At 43.0% G+C, this 27013-nt stretch overlaps 1 protein-coding gene and 1 long non-coding RNA gene across 3 annotated transcripts in view; one reads left to right on the top strand and one right to left on the bottom strand.

The window, feature by feature from the left end:
- Nucleotides 1–1209: 1209 nt before the first annotated feature.
- The window catches only part of LOC130606099 (uncharacterized), a 38298-nt gene continuing 12494 nt past the window's right edge, over nt 1210–27013 (top strand). Inside the window, exons 1-2 of the long non-coding RNA XR_008973864.1 lie at nt 1210–1267; nt 1362–1421. This is a non-coding gene — a long non-coding RNA (uncharacterized LOC130606099). The remainder of the gene's footprint in view (nt 1268–1361; nt 1422–27013) is intronic.
- AGBL1 (AGBL carboxypeptidase 1) overlaps nt 13581–27013 on the bottom strand; it is a 284698-nt gene continuing 271265 nt past the window's right edge. The window contains exon 23 of one of the 2 annotated variants that reach the window (XM_057421936.1): nt 13581–14161. In XM_057421936.1, the coding sequence (XP_057277919.1) occupies nt 13855–14161 (307 nt within the window). In that variant the 3' untranslated portion in view covers nt 13581–13854. The remainder of the gene's footprint in view (nt 14162–27013) is intronic. The other variant, XM_057422024.1, reaches the window with a different exon arrangement.

Below are 27013 nucleotides of genomic sequence, written 5' to 3'. Positions count from 1 at the left end.
TTTACAAATATATTTTTTCCCCTGATAAAATGATACTAGGAGAGGATTTAAAGGGAGGCTTGTGAAAGGAGCAAAACAGCAGGGACAATGAGGAGTCCTTCCCAAATTGTCTTTCTGAAAGCTCCAAATGGCTTTACAACAGCATGAAAGTGCTTCTTGATTATTTCCAAGCTGAGGCTCAGGAAAGCCCTAAGGGTAGACAGGAGAGGGGAAGAGCGTGGATGTCAGCAATTGAACATGAACGTGTGTAAAGAGATGAGGAGGTAGGGAATGCATGAAAACCTGAAGGAAGGAAGGGTGTGGTAGAAATGCTGTGGTCCCTGACAGTCCCCCTCTAATGCTGGAGCAGCACCAGTAGCAGAGTTACAAGGGGAACTCAGGGCTCCATTTCTTCCCCACAATAAAAACTTTCAGCTATTCTTTATGCGGGTGTCTATTGGTCTCCAGGTGCCTGGATCCCCCTTTATGATCTTCAGCAAGATTCTGCAGCAGAAGATTCAGACAGGACTTACCAAATTCCCTCCAATCTAACAGACAAACCTTCCTACTTTACAGTAACTTGTCCCTTCAGATTTTCCTCTGGTAACATGAATGGGGCTGATTCCAAACTCCCAAATCCCTCGTGAGAGCACATGGGCAAGACCTGATGGATGCCATCAGTGCTGCTCACACCTATCCCTAGAGCCAGCAGCACTTGCTTGAGGGAAGGAGCACAGCTAACACAAACATCACTCTCTGTTCCCATGGCAACCAAAGTGTCACGTTCATCATCGACTCATTTCAGGAAGAAAAAGATATAGGTTCGATGTAGGAAAATCCCAGAGTCCCAAAGGGCTTTGTTGAGGCTGGGAAGGTTTTTAACATCATTGCTCGCACTGCTCACCCCAGGGGCTGCCAGGACATGCAGCCCCCAGCTCCACGATGGCACTTAGATTTGAGCAGGAGGCTGTCTAGGATTAAAATGCATCCAGTCAGATACATACAGTTTGTGTCTCATCTGTTTTGTGTCACTCTGAAGCTAGGGACACAAGATCAAATTGCCACAGCTGTAGAAGTTAGCAAATGTTAGCAAAAAGAGGTTACAGCTTCACCCGTCCTATCTCACATTTGACACAACCTGAGGATAATGGTTGTTATCAGTTGCCTTTGCTCAGTGGGACATGGTGGCTTATTAAACCACAGTGATTTAATAATATGGCTGAAGTCGGACTTGCTCTGCCTGAGGCAAGACAGACCTTTGTGTGCATCAAGTCCCCTCCTGGACCCAGTGAGCTGCCACTGTCTCAGTCTCATGCTTTTCTCTGAAGCTATCTGTGTCTCAGAGACCAGACCCAGCTGGGATCCAACACTGCCATTAGCAGGAATCTGTATGAGCTTCTCTGCTGTGAGTACACGGCAGCAATTAAAGCATTGCCACATAAGTAAGTACATAGGGGAGCTCACCTTTCAGTTCTAAGGCAAGCGTGCTACAAAAGGGAGTCTAGAGATGCAACGCTGGACACTTTTGGAGCTCTGTGATGTGTTCTTGCTGGAGGCATGACAAGATCTAAGGCTGGAGGATTTATTTCAATCACTTTAAAATAAGTTCCCTCAATTAGTACTTGTTTTCTTTTGAAAAAGGAGAAAGAAAGGAAGAGGAACTTTCAGCCTGAAGAACAAAAAGGGAAGATTCTAAAAATGGTGCTTAGGATAAAGCACTTGCCTGCAAAGGAAGATCATGCTTCTGCTTGAGAAGAAAAGGGGAAGAGAATGGCAGCATTATACAGAGAGTCCCTGGATAAGGCAGGTATAAGTGAGTTTAACACTCCACTGTCTCTACATCCCCACGCTGAAGCATGACTCTAGCAAGGTGCAATATTTAGATGACCTAGTATCAGAAATCAATGCAATCAAACGGAAATATCCCTTGACACTCGGGACAGGGGATATTTAAAGAACTCTGAAATCCAAGACATTAGTGTATTTATTAGTGCTTAGTTTTAATCCCCAATTTTATTTGTATTTGGTTTGTTTTTCCCTCCCTGAGCACTTTAGCTGGCCCAGCAGTGCAGTGCTCAAGTCCAATTTATACCTGTAACAGGGGCAAGCACCTCAGCTAAGAAGCAACTTTTTCCTCCTTGAAGGCTAGAGAGAAACCTCATGCAGGCAGCCTTTCATGAGAGAGATAAAGAGAAGCTGCTTATAGGCATTCACGTGTGCTTTTATGGGAAAAGAAAGTAGAGATTAAGGATGACAAAGGTCAAGGCAGATGGTTCCACAGATGTAATGATGTTTTGGCCTTTGCATGACATCTACGAAGCATAGCTTACAGCAAAGTGCTCAGTATTGTCCAATGGGCCCTGGGCTTTGATCCAGGAAAGTTGTATTTTCTCCTAGGTCTCCAACTGATTTGTAGCATCACCTTGATCAAGTCACTCAGCCGGTTTACGCCTTTGCTCAACATTTGGGAAGCCCTTTGCGACGAAGATATGAGCATCCCAGTCATTTCCATTGTCCAGACAAGAGGAGAGAGAAATCACTTTCAAAGCTTATATTTCCTTTCTGGACTAACCCAAGCTAGCAATCAGCTGTGATGGTAATACAGAAGGATATACCTGAGGGGCCATTGTGTCCTGTTGGCCTGGTGTCCTGTTACTGCATGCATAAGCTGGGAAACAAAGTACTAATCCTCTAGGTTAGGTGATGTAAAGATGTCCATCAGCCCATAAGGGCGTGAGATCACCAGTGAAATAATTCTGGTTATCCTTAATGAAACACAGCAGTGTATTCATTCATTCATGCCTTTCAGACTGGTGTTTCTGCAGAGGGGACAAGCCATTCTGGCAAGGTGACTGTACAATTCCCTTCTCTTTCCCTCTGGAGCAGCCAAGCTGGGGTCAAGGCAGCTAATGAGAGGGATGTGCTGTCTGTTTGCTTGCTCCTGTGACTGGCTGCCCGTTTAGAGGCTGCCAGGTAGCTGGAGTGTGCCAGCCGGGCTTTTGCAAGCATGTGAAAATTAACAAACCTCAGTGTGAGCTGGAAAGGGCAGATCAGTGAGAGAATTAAAATAAAAGAGAAAAAAAAAAAAAGGAAAAATGAGGAAAAAAGAATGAAGAAAGAACAGGGAGATGAGCCAAAAGGAAACACTTCAAAGCCCGTAGCCTGCAGCCCACATTAATGACAACAACAAAAAGAAGATGGGACCTTACATTTTAATCAAAGGTAATTACTTTTTTAAGAGCTATTCTAACTGTGCTGTGCAGGAGCAGGCCTGGCTCTGGGCCCCTACCCCCAGAGGTGTGGGCATGGCTGGCTGACAGAAGAAAGGGTTTCCTTGCTTGCCTTCTTTCTGCACTGTCTGTGAGCATCAGTGGAAGGAAATCAAGAGTGAGTGGGTGCTGTAGGAGAAACGCCTCTGGGGAAGAAGACTGAAAGCTACAGGAAACCAAAGGAACTAGGAACATGACTGAAATCTAAATCTCAGTTTCCTCTAGCTGGTCTCTGTATGAATACTGCATGTAGGACGTTAGCTTGAAAACCAAAGCCAACTGAATCAGCACCAGAAGGCAGCAGGTAGGTAATCACAGGGTACTGGGGTGGAGAGTGGCACCTACCTCAGTAGATCAAGTGGAGATGTCAAGACTATAGATACATAGAGTGACTCAGACATATAAATTTATACGTGTGTATGAAAGAACTAGAGAGGTTGTGACCTCCTTAAAAGCCAAAGAAAGATGCTTGTCTCTAATCTCTCCCCTCTACGTAGTGAAGAAGTCCTTCTCTCCCCTGCTGAGGAAGGATCAAATGCCCACCTGCAGCCAGTGGGGCAAGTGGTCTTCACAGGAAGGTTCTTGGATGGAGATCAAAGCATACGCGTGTTGGGGTCTTTGTTCCCCAGCACGTGTTTGTGAAGGAAGGGGAAAAGGAAGAAGAATTTGGGCAGCACAAAACCTGACTGAAGAAGATCAGAATAAGGCTGAGTGTGTCACAGGATGAATAACCTGTCCTCAGGAAACAACCTGTAATTGTTTCAATTAGTGTAAGAGACTCTGAAAAAAAGGAAAAGGGTTTACAAAGGCAAAGCCTCAATTGAAAACCAAAACAAACCAAAAAAACAACAGAAAAAGATAAGAGAATTAATGAAACCCTCTGCCTGTTTACATAAAAGGAAGACAAAAGGTGGTGTACTTATTTGTAGTCAGAAGCCTCATGCAGCCACAAGCAGCAGTAGCTTGTGATCCTGCAATTCCATATGGCACATAAAAATGAAGGCCAGAAGCAGTCACACCTGGATTAAACTTCTCAACCTACCAAGGCTTGTGTTTAGGGAGGAAGGCAATGAGGAGACATCACATTTGGGTAGAAGAGATGTAACCCGTAATGTAAGCACCCCTTGAAAAAAGAGGTATATTCCTGCAGGTGATAAGATGCAGAAAACAGCTTGAAAAAGAAGAAATCCAATTTTTAATATATGTTAGAAACTGTTAGCTTATTTTACTTGCAAACACCCGAGACATTCTGCCACTCTAATGAAGAACCATAGGGGATATTTCACATGTATTCTCCTCACAGGTTGTTCAGGACTTCTAAAAGCATGCAGTGATTTTTGGTAACACCGGCAGTGTGACTACAGCATGGGCACTTTCCATAAAGGATTGCTGCAATTGTGGGTAAATAGGAAGAGCCAGCTCTGTACAAACATCCTTTCTTGCTCCAGAACTTTAGGGCTCGCTAAGAAGAAATGGCCAGTCCAGTCTAATGCTGCATGAAGTCAGACAAAAATGAGCACTTTGCTCTCCCCAGAGTTATACCATGGGAAGCAGAACTTCTACCTTCAAACAGAATATTCTTTTGCACCCCAAACTAGAGTCAGCTAAACTCCTTGTGAAGTTTGCCAAGTATCTCTTGATTCTTATGCCAGCATTGGGCCAGATAAACCTAACAGTGCTCTCTGTGTAGGCACACAGAGGTGTATTCTGGAGTTGTTAGCTGCTGAAGATAGCTGGGAGTTTGGTGAGGTGTGGCAGCATGCAGCCACATAGGGTTTCCTCTGTGAGGTCAATCTTTTTTCAATTAACTTATAATCCTGCAATAGTGACAAAACTTGATAAAGGAATACTGTGCCTGAAAACTCTGCATTCCAACAACTGGTGTCTTTGGCATCCTCAGGCTTTCAAGGCTACACCACCACTAGCCCAAAGCTTGTTATTGTGACAAGATGGCAAGGTAGTTTTGTGATGCTGCAAAGAGTAACGGCCTTTTTCTGTATCCCTGAAGGTGTTTAACCAAGCAGCAGTGCCTCTGAGACATTTAGGTTTTGCTCACAGCTAGGTACACTGGGAAGAATTCAGTGACCTTCAGGATATTAATAGATACAGAGTCCCTTTGTTCCTGGGAAGCAGGCAGGGGACACTTCCCCATTTATGACCTGCAATTACTCTGCCACCCAAGAGGAAAGTCTTTTTTGGCCTGCATCTACACCCATTACCGGGGCATGAGCAATGTCTAACAGGGCCAGGCAGGAGGAGCATCCCAATGTACCACTGTCTCACTTTCCCTCTTGGTCCCTTTGTGATGCTCAGCCCAATGAGCACTTCCCATTGATGGCATGGAGTTGCCAAGCAACGTTTGTCATGTCCCTCTGTGGGCCATAGCTTACAGCTCTGTGGCAGCTCAGATTTTGAAGACAAGGGTTTGTTGTGAAGAGCTAAATAACTTTCTCTCTACCTCCTCTCTTCCTACTTGATGAGGTGAAAAATGAATCATGAATATGACAGATCAGATCCTGCATTCAGTTGCTCTTGGGTTAATCTCACTGAAAATTGTTTTTACGGAATAAATTGACTGCTAGATGCCAAGGACTGGCGCTGCACACTTGGCACACACCCCCAGAATACAGCTAATGTCCCTGCATCATACACAATAGAAAAAAAGAAGATAGCATTGGTCAAATCATAAATAAAATTATTGGCAATAATTTATTCAGCCGTAGTCACGAAGGAATTAATCTTATCCATTATTCTCAAAGATGACTCAACCAATTCCTGGAAATAACATAGCTCAAACCTCTCGCTCTGAGTTGTGAACCTGAAGATTTAAATTCTTATTTAATTCCACTGCTCTTTCCCTCCTGTTTTTATGTTCCAACAGCGTGCTGCTGCTGTTCATGTGCCAATGATACAAGGTTATTTAGGCTTAGACAGTTCAAAATGTTCTCTCCGCATCAGTAAAGCTAAAAAGTACAAAGCAGCTCTCACAACTGAGCGCAGTCAGGCCATCTGGCATAGTGGCTTGAGTGTATGCACCCTGCTCCAGGGCTTTTGGCATCTACCTGGGCACCAGCCATCAGTGAGAGTGTGCGTTCTGATCCCAGTTTCACCTGGGATGTAGCACCCGGGATCACCATGGCATTGTCCAAGTTACTTAAGCAAAATAATGCCCTGCAAGTGTAACTGAGGGACACCTTCTTGGGGTGGGTTTAAAGCTGGGTGTGCTGTCTGAACAGGTTGTTTAGCTTCATTAATAAGGCAAGGAAATATCTCAACAAAAGATCTTTTCCTTGGATCTTAGGAGAAGATGCAGATCCTCTGGAGGTGCCTGTTTCTTTACATTTATTCTGTACAGAATGATTTAGATAGACACCTACCTTCTAGAAGGCTAACGTTCGTGGAGATGAAACCTAGCTTTCATAAGTAATTTCTCAGCTATCATGCACCTACCTTAAAACGATTTCATATAAACTACATTTGTTTAGTTCCTTATGAAAATATAATGCTAGAAAGTATTGAAAGCTTTCCTAAAGCAAAGACATATGTTACTTCTGCCTTATCCTCTAAGCCAATTACCCAATAAAAGAAGGGAATTGGATCAGCTTGACAAATCCATGTTGATTGTCTTTTACCACCTTCTTATCCTATAGTTGCTAATGAATTGTTTGTTTCACAATTTGTCAAGGATTCTCTGCAGTCACTCAGCTCAGCTGCCTGATTTAAATTTCCTGGCTCTTCCTTTTTGCCATCTTTACAAACAAGCACCCTGTTTGTCCTTCTCTAGTCTGCAGAAGCTTCTCAATATAGGAGAAGCTCCTGAGGTCCATTCCTAACTGTTCACAGACTTCTTTCCTTGGACAACCTGCGGGGGAATTCCCTCAGGTCCAGCAGTTTGAATTCACTTACTCAATGTAAGGATTCTTTAATCTACACCCCTTTGCTCTGGCCTATTCCCAACCCCGAATCAGTACGACTTCTGTTACATATGTATATCTAGTAGCAACTGTTTTGGTGATAAGCGGAGTTAAAAAGCCAATGACAATTCCAACTCTCTGCATGTGCTCTCCTTCTGTGGTACAGAGCGCATCCTTTCATTCCTTCTAGCGTATTTATAGGATTTCTTTCTCTTCCCTTGTGTGTTCCTAAGTCACCTCTAGCTTGTTCTGCGCCAGGACCTTCAGGATTTCATCCACACATGCTTTGGTATCATTCTGTTCTCATTCTCAGTCATCTGCTGCTGCTTCAACTTTTTAAAACCAGTAATTTCTCATTTCAAGGCATTAATGAAGTCCTCACACACTTCTAATGTTTCCCTTTTCTTCTATTCTCCCTGCCTGAGGAGATCTTGTCACTGCACCTCTGCTCTAATCTCTAAATCAGTGCTTGCTGGCCTGTATTCCTCTTTCCTTGACCCAATCTACCAATTCCCTGATGTTTCACAGCCAATTAATCCTTCTTCTGCTGTTCCTACTTTCTCTTTTCCATGTGTCTGGGAAGCCGATTAACTCATAGCTTGGTATATGTACTAAGGCTTTATATTCTTCCTGTTTAGCCCTTATACTCCTAGCACTTGGGCAGAGACATTTCAGATGTTTACCAGACTGCTCCGTTGTTCTCCCAAGTGTCTCATTTTCACCTCTATTAAATTTCCCATTTTCCCAGCCCACTAACCAGCACGCTGCTCGGTTCTTGGAAGACCCCTGGGCTGTCAAAAAATCCAAAGCCTTTTTGTCGACACTGTCCATGCTTTCACCTTGAGGATTTGCCTGGCTCACCCGTTCCACATTCCACAGAGACTAAAGGAAACAAAACTGCCCCTTCAAAGGAGTTAGCAATGGAGTAAGTGATGGGCAGTACTTTTATTCCAGAGATGGCAGATATGTGATGGAAGCAGCGATTAATCCCTCCCGTTTGCCTTCTCTAAGGATATCAAATTGTGTTGTAAATACTGGTGATTTAAGCCCCATTGTGACCTCTTTCACTGAACATAAATATTAATAGCCCCACTTCATTCCCACTTCATAGATGGGGAAACAAGCACAGAAAAGCTAAATAATTGTTTTATAGAAATGCTAAGGCAAAGGCAGGAAACCCTGGCAGATCTGTGCATGAGCTGCCAGAGCATACACTGGAAACTGTTCAGGAAAAGCCTTCAGTCAGGCATTCAGGAACAAGGGGGCAAGAAATAGGGTTGTGATTGCAATTACATCAGCTGGTGAGGAGCCAGCCCTCAGTGCCCAGCACTCAGTTAGCCAAAGGCTATGGTACTTTACTGGGATTGGAGTTATTGCCAGGACATCCAATGGATGATTGTTTTTAGTGGTATATCTGCCTCCCCCTCTTGCTGATCCCTGAATGAGCTATAAGCAGCTTAATCAAAGGCTAAAAAAGCTCCTGATGCCAAATAGCTGCCTCACCATCTTGCTGGAGATCTTGCTAGACTGATAGCAAGGCGCTTCTTTCTGCCTTCTTCTTTCTTTTTCTCTACCTCTTTCCCTCTTGTTCAACTCCCTCATTTCTCTCCCTTCCAGTTTTTAAAAGTGAAATAAAAGAAGCAGAGCAAAGAAAAGAAGAGGAAAGCAGCCACAAACTGCTGCATCAACAAGAATATGCCATGGATCTTCCAGAACCTAAGGATGTGTGTCCCTGGAGAGTAAACCTAAGTCCAGAAATTACACAGGCTTAACCATCATGAAAAGCACTCACAAAACACAGCACTGAACACACAGTGCAGCGCTGAGGATACAGACTTGGCTGCTGCTTATGGAGGGGGGAATACAGTGGCAGATTTATTCTACAGTAGAGAGGGTTGTTTCTTGGTAGAGCTAATACTGACACATTATCTGGGGACGGAAGAGGATGCACAAATAGGAACAATTCTCCCATTTCACTGCCTGTGTCTCCCCTAAGTGCCCCCTACTCCTATTCCTGTCTGCTCACTTCGTCCCTCTCCCTGCGCTAAGTCCCCTCCTTCCTCTCTTCTCATCTATTTCTTCTTTCTTTAGCCTCTCCTTCATCTTTTCCTGATGCGATTACATGCACAGGATGTTTAGTTCTCCAAGCTTTTGCATATTATCTCCAGCTGGAGCCCTGTGTCCAGCCCTCTGCCTGGAAAACCATACAAGAGTTTTCAAACACAGGGTTAAATCCTGCTCTCCCAAATACAGGTGTAAAAATTTCCACACTGTGAGGACTAGACCATAGGGCAGGAGAGGCTTCTAAACTTATCCAGCAGAGCTTAAAGAGCTGGATAATTTTAAGAGTCTGGCCTAACAATCACAGTCACGGCACGTCACTGAAGTGGAAAGTAGTGATGGCAACTACCACTGTGCTCCTGCACAGAGTAATTCCAGCTGCCTTCTCAACTGGCATCAGCTGAAACCAGTACAGAACAAACACCTGGGTAGTTTTACAACCTCATATCTTCCCCTTCTTCCCCACAAAACACACACCTACTTTCACTCACACCATGAGGAATCAAAGCCTTGTTTATACCTCACATCCAAGCTGAAGATGAACAACTTGAACAACACAGAGATCAGTGGCAGAGCAAGAAATACAATCTGAGTGCCCCGAATTGGCTGCCAAACAGTCTCCCACTCATGCTTTGTGTCTCTAAGTGATGGACAGTGGATCTTGTCCAAGGACAGATTAGACAGGAGATAATGCTATCACCTGCATCTCTGCTTTCTGGCAGGAGGAGAGAAGCAGTGGAGGACAGGGGCTGCTGCCTTCTCCCCTCCTTAATCTGCTTCCTGCTTGCTTAGAAAACAACCCAGGGCACGGTTGTTTATTATTATTATCACTGTTATTTTCCAGAATGCTGTAAAACCAGGGGATAGAGCACTCTGACAGCCTCATAACGAACAGCAGATAAAACTAATTAGATTTTGTTCTTCCTTGAGTTTGCTGACTTGATTATTTTTATTGTTTAATTCTTTATTTTTAGCCCAGAGGTTTATACACACATGTATTTCACTAGACACTGGCAAAGCATCCTTAGGATCCTCTCTGACAGGAAAGGACTATTGTAGCCAGGGCAGGCTTGAAAGCAGCAAGAGGCTGAGACAGAGGGTGCAGTGTGAAGGCTGTGCAGCACTGCATCTTCTACCCATGTCATGTAAGCCAGAGGGGGAGGAAGGAGAGCTGAGCTATTCAGAGCACTAAGAGAGTCAGTGAGACAAAAGGCATCAGTAAAAAAAGCTAATGTGCCTGGCAGGAGCCCAAAACTGCTTTAGCAGCAGGCACTATGTGAGTGCCTCTAGGACACCGTCTCTTCTGGCCATTATGGAATTATTTGGCTTATGTCTCAACCTGACAGCCTTGCTGACTCTTGAGGAATGGCCACAGTAGGGAGCAGGGCAACCTCCCTCTCCCCCCTCCCTTTCTCCATCGGCTGTTTCCAAATTCTTTGGGATTAGCTAGCGAAAGCAAGAAGAGGCAGTGGCCTCGCTGCTCGGCACTTAGCAGGCTGAAGTGAGGTGATGTTGCCTCAGCGCAGGGGACAACGGCTTCATTCACTGGGGAAATACCAAACCAGAATTACAAGTGTGCAAGAATAAACAAGGCTGGAGTTAATCTAAAGTTGTTTTACACTCTGTTTTATTAAAGTCAATGCACTTCCGTTCCTCTGTGCAGAGCCTAGTTCTGCTTAATTACCATGACTCAGGGAGAATTTTAATAGCATGGTGAGCGCAGCGCACAGTGGAGGGCCTCTCCTGACCTCTAGAGGTCTGTCAAAAGAAGAAGTTCCTGGAAGAAAGGAGGCATCCTCTGTTCCCACCTGCTCATCGGCAGGCTGAGCATCCTTGGGCTGGGGGTTTGCCTGGCCATTGGCATCTGCAGCATCCTCACCACTTGCTGACAAGTTGTTTGGCACTAACATGGGAAGCTGCCAGGTAGAAGACTTGGCCAGACTTTTCATATTGCACAGCAGCATTTATAAAGGTATGGATGATGTGAATGGACATTTTGCTTCCAGGTTGGCTGCTGCACTTGGATCCTGGACACTGAAAACACCCTCGGGGCCTTTGCCATCTCTCTACCTCCCACATTTCCCAGCACAGGGGTCTGTGAAACAGTGGTACTGCTCATATACATTTGGCTCCAAGCACGCACAGAAGCTACATCTCTGCTTTTATTATATTAAGGCAACTCTCCAATAGTCTATCGATTCAGTGAATCACAACTAGGGCACAGTTTTTCCACTGAACTTCTTCCTGGCTTAAGAAATTCAGAATGAAACAGCTAGAAGGCTGAGGCTGGCCTATAGTATTTATAGCTAAAATATTGGTGTCTCGTTAAGAAAAATGCTGAATTAAGATCACTTTTCCCTTTGCAACAGGATGTACCATTGGCAAGCCCCAGGAAGCATTGCTCAGATATTGTGGCAGGGCCTTGGAACAGAACATGTGAGAGAAAAGCAGCTCTGGATGTATACACGGGCATGTACAGACACACCAATGTACAATGGTACCTTTTGCCCTGTGTCCTGGGGATGTGCTGATTGCTGAAGATCTTACAGAACGTCCTGTGCATGTTGCAGTACAGAACCAGTACAGTGTGAGTTTCTTGTCATACATATGAATGTTGGGTTTAGAAGTGAAATATGCACAAATATAGGTTTTTATTTCTAAGCTTTTAAGCATGTTATACAAACTATTATAATGGGAACCCTGTTTTGTGTCCACTCCTGTGAGCCAATCTTTTATGAAAATTTGGTATTGTGTGCAACAAGCTGCACACTAAAGCAAGCAGAACAGGACATCTGTACAGAGACACACACCATACCTAATGAATTAGTTTGGTCTAAGAAGCTCAGCTTCTAAGGACCCAAGATGCCTGTCTTTTGAACAGCATCATAAAGAGAGAGCTAGAGACACAGAGAACTCTTACGTGCTCACGAAGACTGTAAAACACCTGGATACTGAAAACCCAGCAGGACAGGAAGAAGCTATTTCTCCAAAGAGCAAGCTACTGCTGGAAAATATGTCTAGGTAGTCTAGGGAAAGGTGTTCAGAAATGCATCAGAGGAAACCTCATTCTGCACCAGGCATTCTCTCCACAAACAGCACAAAAATGAGAGGATGACATGGTGCGTTTAGTCACAATATTAATATTAATATCAATATTAATAGCAGTAATCACTGGTAATGGAAGTCTTATGGGCTCTAATGCTACAACACGCTACTCTTTAATCCTTCTCCTTGAGCCTCATAAAGTAGAGATAAAGCTGGGAGCCTCTTACATGGTGCAATGAGTTCCATTTGGGTTCAGGGCAATTCCCCATTGGCAACAGCAGAGTCTGGGACACATGAGAAGTTCAGGCACTATGAGGGCTAAGATGCAGTGACGTGGGCTTCATGCATTAGGGAAATCGGGCATCCACGTGGGTTCTCAGTCTGTGTTGGATTCTCAGGAATCAGGATCTGTGTTTGCAGGTAATTTTAGGAGAAATCTATTTGTTTGTGTTTGGGGATCGAAGGAGCAGCTCTTCTGACTCCATTATAAAAGTCACTGGTGCACATGTCCTATATATAACCTACCTGCAATGTCTTCTACTGTATTACTGTCTGGCACAACAGGGTCCTGTTCCATGATCTAGGTTTCTTTAGTGGTATATTAAAGCTAACAAATAATAATAATCAGTCACTGGACTGATGCTTGGGCTAAATTCACTTTCGGGTATTGCCACTGTCAGTCATTGATTGACAGAATATTGGGGGACCTCTGGCTACCTCAAGAGCACGTTTTTCTCCTTAAAATGCACCAAATCCCTCTCCCTCCCAATAACTTTAAATAGTAGCTCCAGTTCCCCAGGATGAACGGCTATATCTGTAGTCTTTTAGCTGGAAGGATGTCTCACAGAGAAAATAAAATTTCACAGCATCTGTGAAATAAATCCTACACTTGGGCCCATCAGTTCAAGCATGAAGTGACTCAACTGAGGTTATGCTGGACTAGTTTATTCCAGTGCAGCAAAGAGGTGAATTTAGCCCAGGTTTCCAGAGGACCACTCTGCATTGTCCCTGGTGCTTTCCTTACTGTGGCACATTGGATTTCCTACTGTTGCTTAGACAGGACCAGCTCAGACACATGCACAGCCTGGCCCAACCTGCTGAACACACTGCAAAAATGGTGACCAGACAGAAATCAGATACATGCTCTATACATCAAGAGAAATGAATGGCAATGGAGACCTCCGGCCAAAGGCATTTGTAACTGCCTCTCTTCCAGGCAAAGGATGCTTCCCATAATCAAAGCCTAATCTAGACAAATGAGACTATTTTCCTTAGTCTCAGGTCAATCTGTATGAAACCCCACACTAGAGGCAGCTGGGAAACTGGGGGTTATATTTAGGAATGAGTGGTGTTCTCACATAGTACCACTGGGGCCAGTGGCCCCTCACTCTGCCTTGTGTACGAAGCATAAGGAGTCATTCTCAGTATATGTATATTCTCAAAATATGCATACAAATTACACAAACATACAGTCAATTTTCTGTTCAGAACTGGAGCAACACACGTGGGGGGAGCACTGAAGCTGGAAAACAGCCAAACACAAGCAGTAACCCATTTGCTTAATGCTCTGCAAGTCAAAGTCTTGTTCACACAGGACTGCTCTCGAACCCGCTGTACACCCCAAGTGCTGCTGAATGCAGAGGGAGACCTGTATTGTTGGTTGCTGGTTGGTTGGAAACATAGAGCTGCCTCAGAGCCTTGGAGCTGCAAGTCTGTCCCATGGTCACTTCATCATCTTCTGTCTTTCCTTCCACCCACGAGAGGTACTCCTGGATCTCTTGGTCTAGCTCTGAGAAGTCCTCTTCACCATCAGAGCAGCTGTCGGCATTATAATCGATTTCTTCCACACAAGGAGGTTCATCATCAATCTCTTGGCTGCTGTTGCTGCAGCTTCTGCAGAAAAAATCACAAGAGAGACTGGACGTCATCAAAAGAGGGTTTGTTCTCTAGGGGTAAGAGCAAATAACAGGGAAATGTGTTTCCTGGGTTCAATCCTGGCTCTGTTAATAAGATATGAGATGGCACCAAACAAGATTTTGTATGTCTTTGTGTCTGTTTCACCACCTGTAAAATGAAGAGTGATCCTTACCTACCTCACAGGAGAAACACATTATGATTGTTATCACTATTATTGTTATTGCTTATACAGAAACAGAATGCTTGATATACAGACAACACCGTTCTTGCCTTGAGGCACTTACAAGGTTATAGAAGCTGAAATATAGTAGAAGAGGAGGTATTCGTTTTGCAGAAGGTTGCTGGTTTAATCATCACCCACCTCATTGTAGTTCCACATTTAGTGTAAGACCTAATTAATCCAGGTGGTTGAAGTGCTTTGGCATCTTTTCCTCCTGTTCTGTGCAAGCTCAGAGCACTGCTAACAAGAGGCAGCACAAACAAAAACTGGAGGCTTTGGGGTCTTCGAGCACATTGGCTCCAAGGAGGGCAGGAATACCAGGACTGGTGTGTTTTAGAAGGAGCACGGAAAGGCTTTGACAGCACGACTTCCTGGGCAAGACCCAAATCTGAACGGCTGAGACTCTAAATGGATGTGCCTGTCACGTTGTCTAGCTCTCAGAGGGCAGGTTACACCACCACAGCCTCCTGCCGTTTGCTCACAGGAATGGTCATAGGCTTTCTTTACATGTCCACTTCCAACATATTCTGTATTACATCAGCAATGCAATATTTAAGGTAGAAATGTAACTGCTAGACTAGATGGCTCTGGGGGACAGGGTCTTTCTCCTGCCTGGCTGCCTTGTTCCCATTTGGCCTTAGCCCAGGAGGGCAGCTGCATAATTTTTCTGAGCCCAGGAAGAAGCCTGTGGTTTCAGTGCTGCCTGGGTCAGAGTCCGGATGAATCAGGAGGACAGATAGTGTGTTTTTCCCCTCCAGGTCAATGTTTTCAATCAGAATCAAAGCAGGGGAATGTATTGCTTTGGGGGACTGGGAAAGGAATAATAATCTTCCACCTCTGGGCCAGTTTGTAATTTGTCCCAAGTTGGGAAGAATGAACGGCTTGGCAGATGGAGCATACACAGCTTTAATGTGTGGTCTGCTCATTTACATGTCAGTAACCAGAATAATCTTCCAGCTCTCAGCTGTTTTGCAGCAGTGCCAAGATCTGAGGTTTGAGAACATACCAAAGGTGTAAAGTATTGTCTCTGGATGTATTGATCCCTTCTGTCTTCTGCACTCCAAATAAAATAAGGCAAAAGCTTTTCCTAGCTTTGAGACTCCATATCTTAACTGTATACAGACTACCCTGCGAGCAGAAACAAGCAGCGTCAACCCACTTCTTCTCTGGCTGATCTCTGGCTTAGTTTACTTCAAAGGCTGGGTATAAAGGATTCTCTGAAAGCTTAATAGAGCTGTACAGCTTAAAAATAAATAAAAGAATAATTATGCACTTTTACAGTTTCTGGCTGTACTTCAGTCTGCTCAGAAATCTGGGTCAGGAAGAACTCATCCTGAAATTGGTTATGTGACATGAAACAAAACAAACCAGGACAATCCTCCCAGCACAAACAGCAGCAAGCAGTGGTCTCTGCTCAAGAGGGCTTGATATTTTCTTAGTTTTTCATATGCAGGCATGGCCTGAATTACAAAGATAACAAGTACCTATGATAATGTTGAAAGCTGACTAAACTCAGGGGAACTAGATTTCTCATTTATAAGCTCTGCTCCTGTAGCTTTGCAGTCAAAAAGAACCAAAGCATAGCTACTTTCAATATTGCACTTGTATGTTTGGGAAGAGCTGCTAATGCCATTGGGATGGAGCACAGCTGCCAGCCAGCTCACTGATACTTTACAGATGGAACGATCCAGTTTTCAGCCTAGGAACTGAAGGTCAAGCATTGCATGAACAGGATCCCAATTTAGAAGAACAATTCCCTATCATTATTTAATGAAACCCAATGACAGAGGACCTTCTGAATGTTTTGATAACTTCAATGATTTTAGGAATGGATTTCTGACAAAAAGGGTGAAACAGCTCCTAGCACAAAGCACTTTACAATGGAAGGGAAATGTGGAAGACAACAGAGAATGAAAAATAAAAACATACAAACCTGCCGTTTCTTTACATTGAAGCCTGAAGAGACTGTCCTTAGGACGAAAGTATTTATGCATAAAACCTTCATGATGGACTTCAAAAGCTCTTCCTTACTGCTTACACCCATAGTACACAAACCACCAAGACTGTGACAACTCAATACTTGGACAGATAGACTGCAGAGAGAGGTTCCCCACAAGTGAGGCTGTGCCTACAGCATGTTTAGAGGTCAGGAAAAAATACTTTTTTCCTACTTTGTTCTGCCCTTTGCTGTGACAGTGAACAAGCAAGTCAATTAGCACTGACCTTAGTAGTGGTTTCTCCAATTTGGACCCCACGGGATCAACACCACCACCACAAATCACATCATGAGCTATCAAACAGGAAATAGATGGAACCAATTTCCTGCCACTGCCAACACAGGCTGTAACCACACTGGTGAAAGGCTCTGTATCACACTACCAAACTCCACAAACCAGTTAGGTCTGTACTATACGGAAATTTCCATCCCAATAATACACTTTCTGCTGCAGGAAGATTTAAAACCCAGGGCAAAGCAAGACAAAAGGGCTAGTTTAAACCATCATTTTAGAGGTTCTTCTGAAAGAGGAGTAGTGGCAGCACATGGCATGAGAAGGAGCCAGCTAGTGCTGCTAATACTGCCGAAGTCATCACATGCTGCTTCTCCCCATCAGCTGGTTTTTACCAGCTCCTTTAGGAAAGAATGCAAATGGTGAAACATGGCAATAAGCAGAAATGCCAACATCTGGACTATTGCATGTCACTGCGGAGATTGCGCTTGCTTTCTTTTCCAACAGAGTGCCGTGGGCTTTTTTGTTGGGGCAGGTTCTTGGTGTTTTTGTTTGCTTTTTTTTTAATCTGGTTTTTAAAAACTGCAAAAGAACCCCTCTAAGTCTCCAAAAACCAGAAAATAAAGAAACCAAAAAGAAAAGAACCCGGGGGACACAAAACAGATTTATCAAAGAATAATGATGTTGTCTTACAGAAAGTAAACAATGAGGAAAACCAATGACATTACATTAGAGAACTCCAAGACAAATACAATCTATGATACCATGAATGTGAACGCAGTACAGAAGAGGGGGAGGGAAGGCTGGTGATATATCTCGAGCCAACAGTCCCCCAGCTACCACAATAAAACATGTACACATGTTGGTTGCTCTACTAATTCAAAACCTACAGCCTCATAGACCTCATCTATTCCAGCACAGGGAAGCCACAACAGCAATTTGCAACTTTACGATGTGATAAATAGAATTTCTTTGTTTTGATTTTTAATTTGCATATTTATTGAGATATGACTTGATCTTAATTAGTTCTCCTTTTCTATGTGGGTGTGCTTGTTTGCTTGCTTTTGGAAAGCAAGCAAGCTTTGGTACTCTTCAAAATAATTCTGGAGGTTTTTCTGACTTGAGAGAATCAGAAGGGAGCCCAGTCCATCCTTATACATCAGAATAACTGAAGCTTTCCGGTATGACTGGAAGATACTTATTTCAGGTACCTCATGCAAACCCCTCTTTTAAGTCAACCTACTTGTTAGGTCACAGCTGGATAGAAACCCCGCAAGCCAGCTGCCCCACTGAGCTGCACATAAGAGCCTACAGTGGTGGTTAATAGGCTATAGCTACATGGTGTACATGAGGACGGCTGGTGATCCACCTCTCCTCCATACATAATCCTTCACTCGTGCATTTGCTTCCAAAGCGTGGAATAAAACTAAACATTTCCTAAGTAAGTTCTTGAGGTTTTCCACTCACACTTTGCTTGTGTAGCAGGTCACTCACCCTCTGTATTCTACTGACTGGCTCAAAATACAATGGGTTTTATTTTTTCAGCTGGAAAGAAAAGGCGCTGACAACTGTCCCTCTTAGGGAATCTGTGACTATTGTTCAGGGCTGCTGCTTGACCTTCACTTGACAGGCCTCACAGTTGCAGTGTGTTAGGGGAGGAAGCGGAGCATTTACTTTATTTTCATGTTGCTCCTCTCACTCCTGTGAAATTTGCTGCAGTTTTGTGAGAGTGAAATGGGGAGTGAGTGGTTGAATTCTTCATACAAAAAAGAGGAAAAAGCTAAGTCTGGGGACCACTGCTGGTCATGGGCATACCAATGACACCCTGTGAAGAAAGCAAACATCTCTCTGCAGTGAAAAATATCCCAGTAGCTGCATAATCCCCCTGTCAGTAACCCTATTTTCTCCTTTCCTTAAATCTTCTTTACATCATGATATGTCCCAATCCGTTGGAAACTGCCCAAGGCAGGGGATGTGGCTATGTATGATGAGCCAAACATGTCTCTGATACAGTTCACAGAGTAAAGAAGGCAGGAAATGGCTTTCTTGAAAATTTTCAAGATATCAGACATTTCCCTCTGAGAAAACAGAAAAAAGATTTATGTCCGACCTAAACCAGCCAAGTTCTCAGCAATTACAGCATTCACCTAAAAGAAGGGTGCACTTTTTTTCCAGTCAAGCAGGAACTGGAGACTCCAGCAAGTTCCCTGACCACAGCTATCACCTCAGCAGAAGGGGTACCATAGAATCACAGAATGGTTTGGGTTGGAAAGGACCTTAAGATCATCCAGTTCCAACCCCCTGCAGGGGCAGGGATGCCTTATACTAAACCATGTCGCCCAAAGCTCTGTCCAACCTGGCCTTGAACATTGCCAGGGACAGAGCATTTACCACTTCTCTGGGCAACCTGTGCCAGCACCTCACCACCCTCACAGTAAAGAACTTCTTTGTTCTATGTAACCTGAACTTACCCCTTGTCCTACTGCTACAGTCCCTGATGAAGCATCCTTGTAGGCCCCTTCAGACACTGGAAGCTGCTCTGAGGTCTCCATGCTTCTCTTCTCCAGGCTGACCAGCCTCAGCTTTCTCAACCTGTCTTTGTATAAGAGGTGCTTGAGCTCCCTGATCATCCTCATGGCCTCCTCTGGACTTTCTCCAACAGCTCTATGTCCTTATGCTGAGGACAAAAGAACGGCACAGAGTACTCCAAGTGGGGCAACACAAGAGCAGAGTAGAGGTGCAGGATCACCTCCTTCAACCTGCTGGATGCAGCTCAGGGTATGGTTGGCTTTCTGGAAAAGAATCTTGTTTTTTCTAGGAAAGTTTTACCAATTGCATGAACAGTGCATGCTGCTAAGTAAAGTGTCCTGCAGCTTTTAAAGAGGTGCTGCCCTCTCTGTGGTGAATTTGGATTGTCTTGCCCTTCTTTTTACTGACATTAACATTGTACCTGTGTCACCGGACCTGAAAAGTTGTGTGGTCTTGCACAGTTCTGCTTTCGAGGAATCCGTATGTTTCATCAAAAGTGCTTCACAGGAACACTTCCTCTGAAGTCTTGTAATGAATTTATAACGAATCTCAAGCAGCCACATTTGCAGTTATCCCAGAGTACAACTCTGCCTTTTATAGCTTCATAAAGAAGTATTTTAGGACATAAATGAAGCAACTATGATGCTTTCAGGTAATTACATCTGTAAGAAATACATTAAAGCAACAAGATGCCAATGAAGAAGGGCTTTAGTCTGCCCTTTGTGTCTTGATTCACTTTCTACAAAGTATGGTGCACACCTTGTAATGACTTTCTAATTTCATCTCTGGAATTCAAGAGCTCCCCAGGCAGCAGCCTGGCTTGCCTTCTGCCTGAGAAAAGCCAGAGAAGGCTCTACTTAGTCCCTGGCTTCGCCAAGGGAGGCGATCAACTGTGTACTGATGCAAGATGACTCCAGCTTAAAGAACAATTGCATTCGCTTCCTTTGTTGCTACACAGCAAACAACGAGATGAACTTTGTAGGCTCCCATGAGATTTCCCTTTCCAAAGACTCTTTGCCAAAGACTTTTACATCTTACAACATCTCCTGAGAAAATGTGTACTAAGCCTAAAGCAATGCCAGGTGCTCTGGCTTTAAGCCCAACACGGCCAATCTTTTCACGAACAAGATGAACATAATTAAACACTGCCTTGAATTCTGTTTGCTATGGCTGAGAGATGTTTGGTCTTGTTTTGAGTGTAGATTGTTGTGTTTTGTTTGGTTTGGTTTTTTTTCTTCCTGCTGAAAATAGCCAAGAGAAAGATATAATTCATTGCTAAGACTCATACTAATTAGTTTTGCAGGAGTTCCCAGGCTAATTGTAGGCTGTAATATTTATAATTGATTTGGCCAGATTAAAATATGAATGTCTGGTGCACCAGCTAGATACATAAAGAGCAACTGGGGCTTTATCATTTAGAGAAGGAAAGACAATGTGTAAATAAAAGGAGAGGACGAAGAGCAAGAAACCGGCTGACTCCTGGTCAACACTGTCCCCTAATGTTCATTCAGGCTTGCAACAATTTAGCCCTCAACAGCGCTTGCATCTAGCAGAAACCAATAGTATTCTCAGGAGCTACTTTTCCATTCTCCTTATTGGTGAGAAGATGGTTGATAACTGCTGTAAGAGCAGAGGAGATGTTGAGTGTTGAGTACACACCTCTCTCTACACGTGGTCGGGAAACTGGAAAGTCTGCATGAAGAACTGCATTTAACTGAATTACACCATGTCATTGATACACCTTTGATCCTTCTGTGAAAGATGGGTTTGTATAGAGGACAAGCAAGCATTCTTCTCCCATTTGAAGGGTACTAGCTTGATGTCACATGACATTCCTGGATTCCAGGTATCACGTCAAATCCAGGCATGTTTCTAATGCTAATGCCAATAAAATTCACACAAACTGGTCTTTAGAATTGCAAAATGTAAAAGCTGGTGAGAAGCCAAAGCTGTGGATTCAGTCTTGCAAGCAATCATTAATTTCTTCGTAATGGAGAACCAATCTATACATCAGTGCAGGGCTAACACTGCATCTTTAGCATTCTTGTAGCTGTAATCTTGTATGCATTAATAAAACCCACTGACTTGAACAGGTACAAGTCAGCCATGAAATGGAGCTGTTAGCAGTTGGTGCAGACCTCAAAGGTAACTAATTTTCCTTCTCACCCTTCAACAGTTCTTAGGGTTTTTTTTGTTGTTTTTTTTTCTTTAATACCTTAATACATTTCAGCACATGGAAGCACCATCCTGTGTGCACTTTAGGAAAGATTTCTGAACGTGAATATTCCCCTTGGTTGCAATGATGGACTCTTTCACATAGTGTAGTACCTGGCTTGGGAAAACACTAAAGACCCTATAAATCTGCTGCTTGGAAAGGCAGACATGAACAAAGCAGCTGCATCCCCTTCAGTGCTGAAAAGCTAACTCAGGGTACTGAGTCAAGTTTCCACTTACTGATGGTGATAAGTTAGTTGAGATGAACCTAACTATGGACATAAGCATGGCGAACTCCAGCTATACCTCCACAGACACACTATGCAACTTGCTAAATTTCCATCACACCAAACAAATTCAGCCACTCTGCACAGGTGGGAACGGTTCATTCACCTAAAACTGGCAACCAGTACTGTCTGCTGTGTGAATTCATTGGCAACATGAGACATTCCTTAAGAAAACTTGAGACCTGACTGCCTATATCTGCACTATGGATGGATATATCTGACTGCCTATATCTGCATATGATGGATACCAGAGCTCAAGCCCCAAATACAGATTTCAAGCAAACTGAAGACCTTTATAAATAGACAAATGATATACTCAGGCACTATTGGGAAACTAAGCCTGGGTTAGAATGTCTTGTGAAAGCATAGCCCTGATCTTACTTTTTAGATCCATATTACACTAGACCTTAGTGTTTATTTAAGGGAAAGATATCACACTGCATCAGCTCTGGACAGGCACACTGGCAGCCCAACCCATGTTTGCTGTTGAAATTAATTAGAGGTTCTTATCCAATTAATACTTGTGAGAAAACTCATTAGTAAATTTGGCTACCTTTGGTTAGATGTTGCAGTCTTAGGCTGAAGAGAAATTTATGGCCAGCTCCAGTGAAGCAACTAACAGTAAATGGTTTAAAATCTGGTCCATTGCAATCTTGTTATATTCATTTTACATGGGAGATAAACACAGGAAATAAAATATGGGTGACATAAAATAGATGGGATAAAACCCATCCATCAGGAAGCACTGGCAGTGCCTTGGTTTTAGCCTGGGTTTAAGAACCAAAAGAAATGCTTTAAAAACAGGTAACAATTGGGCTTTCTACAGCTTAAGCTTCTTGTGGACACATCAGCAGTCTAGTCCCCCTGTATTGGAAGGTATTTGCTAAGACTACCAAAACTCATCAGGACACTAAATAATATTAGAGTTGCTGAAAATATGGTTTTGATTTTTGTTTGGGAGCTTTTTTTCAGTGTCTCTACCCCAAGCAATTTCTTCTCAAAACAATAATCACATTATTGATGATACTTAGCAGTCCAGCCACAGTAATAGGGGAAGATTATTGGAATCCTTGTAATTGCTTTTGGGTGTTTCCAGTAATTGAGACATTTGCACTGAGAGGGGGAAAGAAATGTGGAAAGATTTTGGCTGAAATGCTACAGATTTGTACTCTTGAGGATAAATAATGTAAAGGCATGGGGGTTCTCCTGGGTTCTTATTTCCCTAGGTGCTGTTTCATATAATTCCACTGACTTCATCCAATTTTTATAATTGGTTCTATATATTTAATTTCAAAAGTCCAAGTTCCATATGTCTATATCCCTGAGTTCTCTCTGAGCGACTTAAAGGATCTGGGATTTGAAAACAAAATAAGATAGCAAGACACACCTAGGCTGTGTTTTAGTTACAGATCTGTTCTATGTAAAAGGTATTTTTTGGGTCAGATAACTATGCATACAAATACTTGCTTGCACACCAGATGACGGATAGACATGTAACTACCTGACTGAACTAATAACTGATGTAAATGACTAAATTCCAATGACTATACCCCTTGGAGGAGAAAGAAACCTCTTATTCATATTTCATGAAGAAACCTCATTCTTCATGAAAACCTCTTTTTAGCTGATAACCACTCTGGTATTTCAGAGAATCTATGATAAATGTGCATATGTGTGCATATATGTAAATATGTCCATGCTAGCACACAAAGTAGATCACCATCCCTTATCTACATTTCCTTACAATTAGGAAAATAATAGATGCACACATATGTATATACACATACTCTTGGACCCCCAACACACCTACACAGCCACAGAATTCCATAGTTTGCTCTGTATTCAGAGCTCAGTTTTCATTACAAGACATAGGAGGTATCAGGAGTTACTCCTACAGCTAGCTGAAAGATAACAAAAGATCACTGAACATTGATGCTATTGTATTCAAGTGGAAGCAACCTCAGGGAAAGAGCTGGCTACTGACCAGGGCAAATCAGTTCTTTTAATCTTCAGGTGAGTGTTGACAAAACATCAGGTCACCTGAAGAGGGACTTGAACTGTTTGGGAAGGATTTGAGATATATTTGGGATGGTCAACAGGTAGGCAGAAATGGTTGTCTAAACTGTAATTTTTTGCCATTAGCTATTTGACAGCTTAAGCTAGAAGTTAAAATCAGGTTTGTGTGGCAGAAGTTATGATCTTGGATTCTCAGTAAGGAACTATGGACGTCCTTGTATTCCACATCAACCTGACGCATTCTTGTACCTTTTAAAGTAAGGAATGAGTGTTTTGGAAACCTTTCTGCATAGGTTGTTCTTTCACAATTACATGTTTTCAAATGGATAAACAATGACTGGGATATAAAGTGCTGAGCTCTGACAAGAAGAATGATTCTGGTTCTGGAGTGTCCAAAGAGGGGAGAAGATATGGCACCATGTTGGGGGTCACCACCTGGTTTACCACTGAATTCTGCTTTTAAGGAAAGCCTTCAGGAAAACCTCAGCTTAAGGGTCACAGAAAACAGTTTCTGAAGCATACTGAAAACAAGTAATTTAAGACTAGCACAGTGGCAAAGATGAACCTAAGAGGTTCCAGCAAAATCATAACGCCCCCTAAATGCTGCGCATCTCATTCCAGGGATGTTCATGATAACTTATGTAAGAAGCTTTCTGCAGTGTAAAAAGTTCTGAAACTGATACATAACTTCTGTTCTCTTGTCCTTTCCTGCCCAAAACAAGTGTGTTTAGTCAATATTATAACTAAGAAAGTGAGAGAGACACTGTGTGTATGTGTACCCATAAAATAGAAGACAGAGAACTCAAGGCCAAAGAGATCTATCTTGCTTTTAAAGCAAATTGAAGCGGGGTTTATAGCAGAAACATCTGATGAAGTATGTGTGATCATAGATAACTGATAATAGACCCAGGTTAAAGCATCACCCTCTGTCTTCTTCCTAAATCTTCTTTCAGACATAATGAGATTCAGATAAAACAAATCTGAACACTCGTGTTCAATATATTTCAAAACATTCTGATCAATTATGTTTTCAACACCATATGGAACCAAATCCAAAACCTTGCTTTAACCTCACTCATTACACAGCTGATTTGCATATGGCTTTGGACTTTGTTAAGGACAACAAAAAATGTCAGCTACAGCATCTAAGTGGCAACTCTTGCTAATTCCTTGATTTTGACAAAGCCCTGCCAGATGTTTCATGAAGAAAAGCAAATATTTCATTATGCTCTCCCTGCCTCCTAAAATTTGTCTGTCAGAGTTGCAAGGATGAATTTTAGTGTTTTAGCACAGGAGATAAAAAATAGGCATGGAGGGCTGACACAAACATGACGCATTACCTTCATCCTGCTTCGGAACTCAAACAGGGTTTGAAGAGATTCTTTGTGCCAGAAGGACCTACCAGCCAGAACATATGACTCCCAATAAACAGAGGAAAGAGGAAAAACAACAGCCATTTGCTCTGATCTAAGGAGGCGGCATCGCCTTGCAAAAAGAACATAGTAAAGCGCGTATAAAAGTTGTCATTGCTGTTTGTTGTGCAATAAATCTTCTGATACTTTTCTGTGTTCCTGTATTTAATAATGTTTCACCTGTTTAACAGTGAGGTGCTGTTTTCAAATTAATCCATTTGTAGCTTGTAGCATCTATCAATTCCCAGCAGGGAACAATTTTTAAAATGGCCGTTAACATGAGTATTTCCTGAATATTTCATAAAGATCAATTTTCAAAAGCCTGCCAAAATGTTCTATGTGTTTTACCTGGAAGTTGCAATTACGTTTTCTTACTTATTTCTGAATGTGAATATGTGTGTGTACATGTGTATATGCATCTATAAATTCCCACTAAAACTCGTTAAAAGAATACTAACACGTCACAGAAGCAAGCACATTCTGAGTGAAAGCTGCAGCAACATAAACTGACAAAAGTATTCATTTAATCAAAATAAGACGTGTATTTGGATGGATGGGGCAAATTAGAGCACAGCTTGGAGAGCAGTGAAACCATCACTTCATAGAGAACCACCGCAAGCATTTAACGTCACTCTCTGATTTACAACCAAAAATGGTAAAAGGTCAGTTCTTGTGTGCAGTGTGACTGAAAAGATATGTCAGACTGTGAATCAGAGGAAAATTGAATCATGAAGCTAAACCAGCTGGGTTTGAAAGATATGGGTTCTACACTTGGTGAGCTTGCAGTCACATTGAGCAAACTACTTTGCTCCCTTTGCCCAAGTTCCCCAGTGACACAGACACAGAAGGCTCCATCACTCTACCTGGCTGGCAAGTTTACAGCATGGTGGCAGAGCCAGGGTGTGTCTGGAGCCCTCCATCACCTCTCTAGCCTGAATGAGGGTGCAAAGCTGTTTAATCATGGAATCATAGAATCATAGAATAGTTTGGGTTGGAAGGGACCTTAAAGCTTATCCAGCTCCAGCCCCCTGCCATGGGCAGAGACACCTTTCACTAGAGCAGGTTGCTCCAAGCCCCTGTGTCCAACCTGGCCTTGAACACTGTCAGGGATGGGGCAGCCACAGCTTCTCTGGGCACCCTGTGCCCGCGCCTCAGCACCCTCACAAGGGAAGAATTTCTTCCTAATGTCTAATTTAATCTACCCTCTTTCAGCTTAAAGCCATTCCCAATCACCTCTTCTACGTAAGTGCTTTTCTCTCTACCAAAAGTAGTAAGCAAACAGGCGCTTAATAACATTGATGAGTCTGGTCCAAAACCTCCTCTCAGCAAACCAAGATTTCAGTAAAGAAAATAGCAAGTTTCCAGACCCATTAGGGACAGAAGTGAGTGTTCATGATTCTGCCAGAGAAGAATGAAGAGTTTAGCTGGAGGAATGATGAGGATGTAGGACTCCTGCTGACATCAGGAGGAGAGAGAGGTGCTCAGTGATACCAAGGATTAGCTGCCAGATCATATTTCAGAGAGAAATGCTGTAATTCTTGCAATACTGAAAACAACAGAAGTCATAAAAGTGAAGGGGAGATTATTCAGATGGGAAAGAAACTGTCACAAGCTGCCAGATTTTCTGTACCCAGCCTGGCCTCTGATTTGAAGCTGTCCAGCCTGTCTAGCAGACAAAGCCAGTCATCCAGCTCGAGGACACAAAGGCTGAGGAATTGTGCACGCTGGTTCCACTAGACCTGAAAACCTTGTTAGTCAGGAAATCTTGTATTTCCCTGGCATTTGCCTTTGTACTGATGTTTCAAGCTCCTCATTTTGTCTCTTTGCTTCAGAAAGCTGCACATTGCACCACTATAAAGAGACATCTGCTCTTCTCATGGTGGAGTCTGTCTTCCAGGAACTGAAACACCAGGAAAAGACCA

The sequence above is a fragment of the Pezoporus wallicus genome, unplaced genomic scaffold (assembly GCF_028554395.1).
Source record: "Pezoporus wallicus isolate ANWC-B61680 ecotype Strahan unplaced genomic scaffold, APGP_CSIRO_Pwel_v1 contig_3952, whole genome shotgun sequence".
Taxonomy (NCBI): Eukaryota; Metazoa; Chordata; class Aves; order Psittaciformes; family Psittacidae; genus Pezoporus; species Pezoporus wallicus.
The sequence above is the reverse complement of the archived record's forward strand: the minus strand, read 5'-3'. Positions and strand labels throughout refer to the sequence as shown.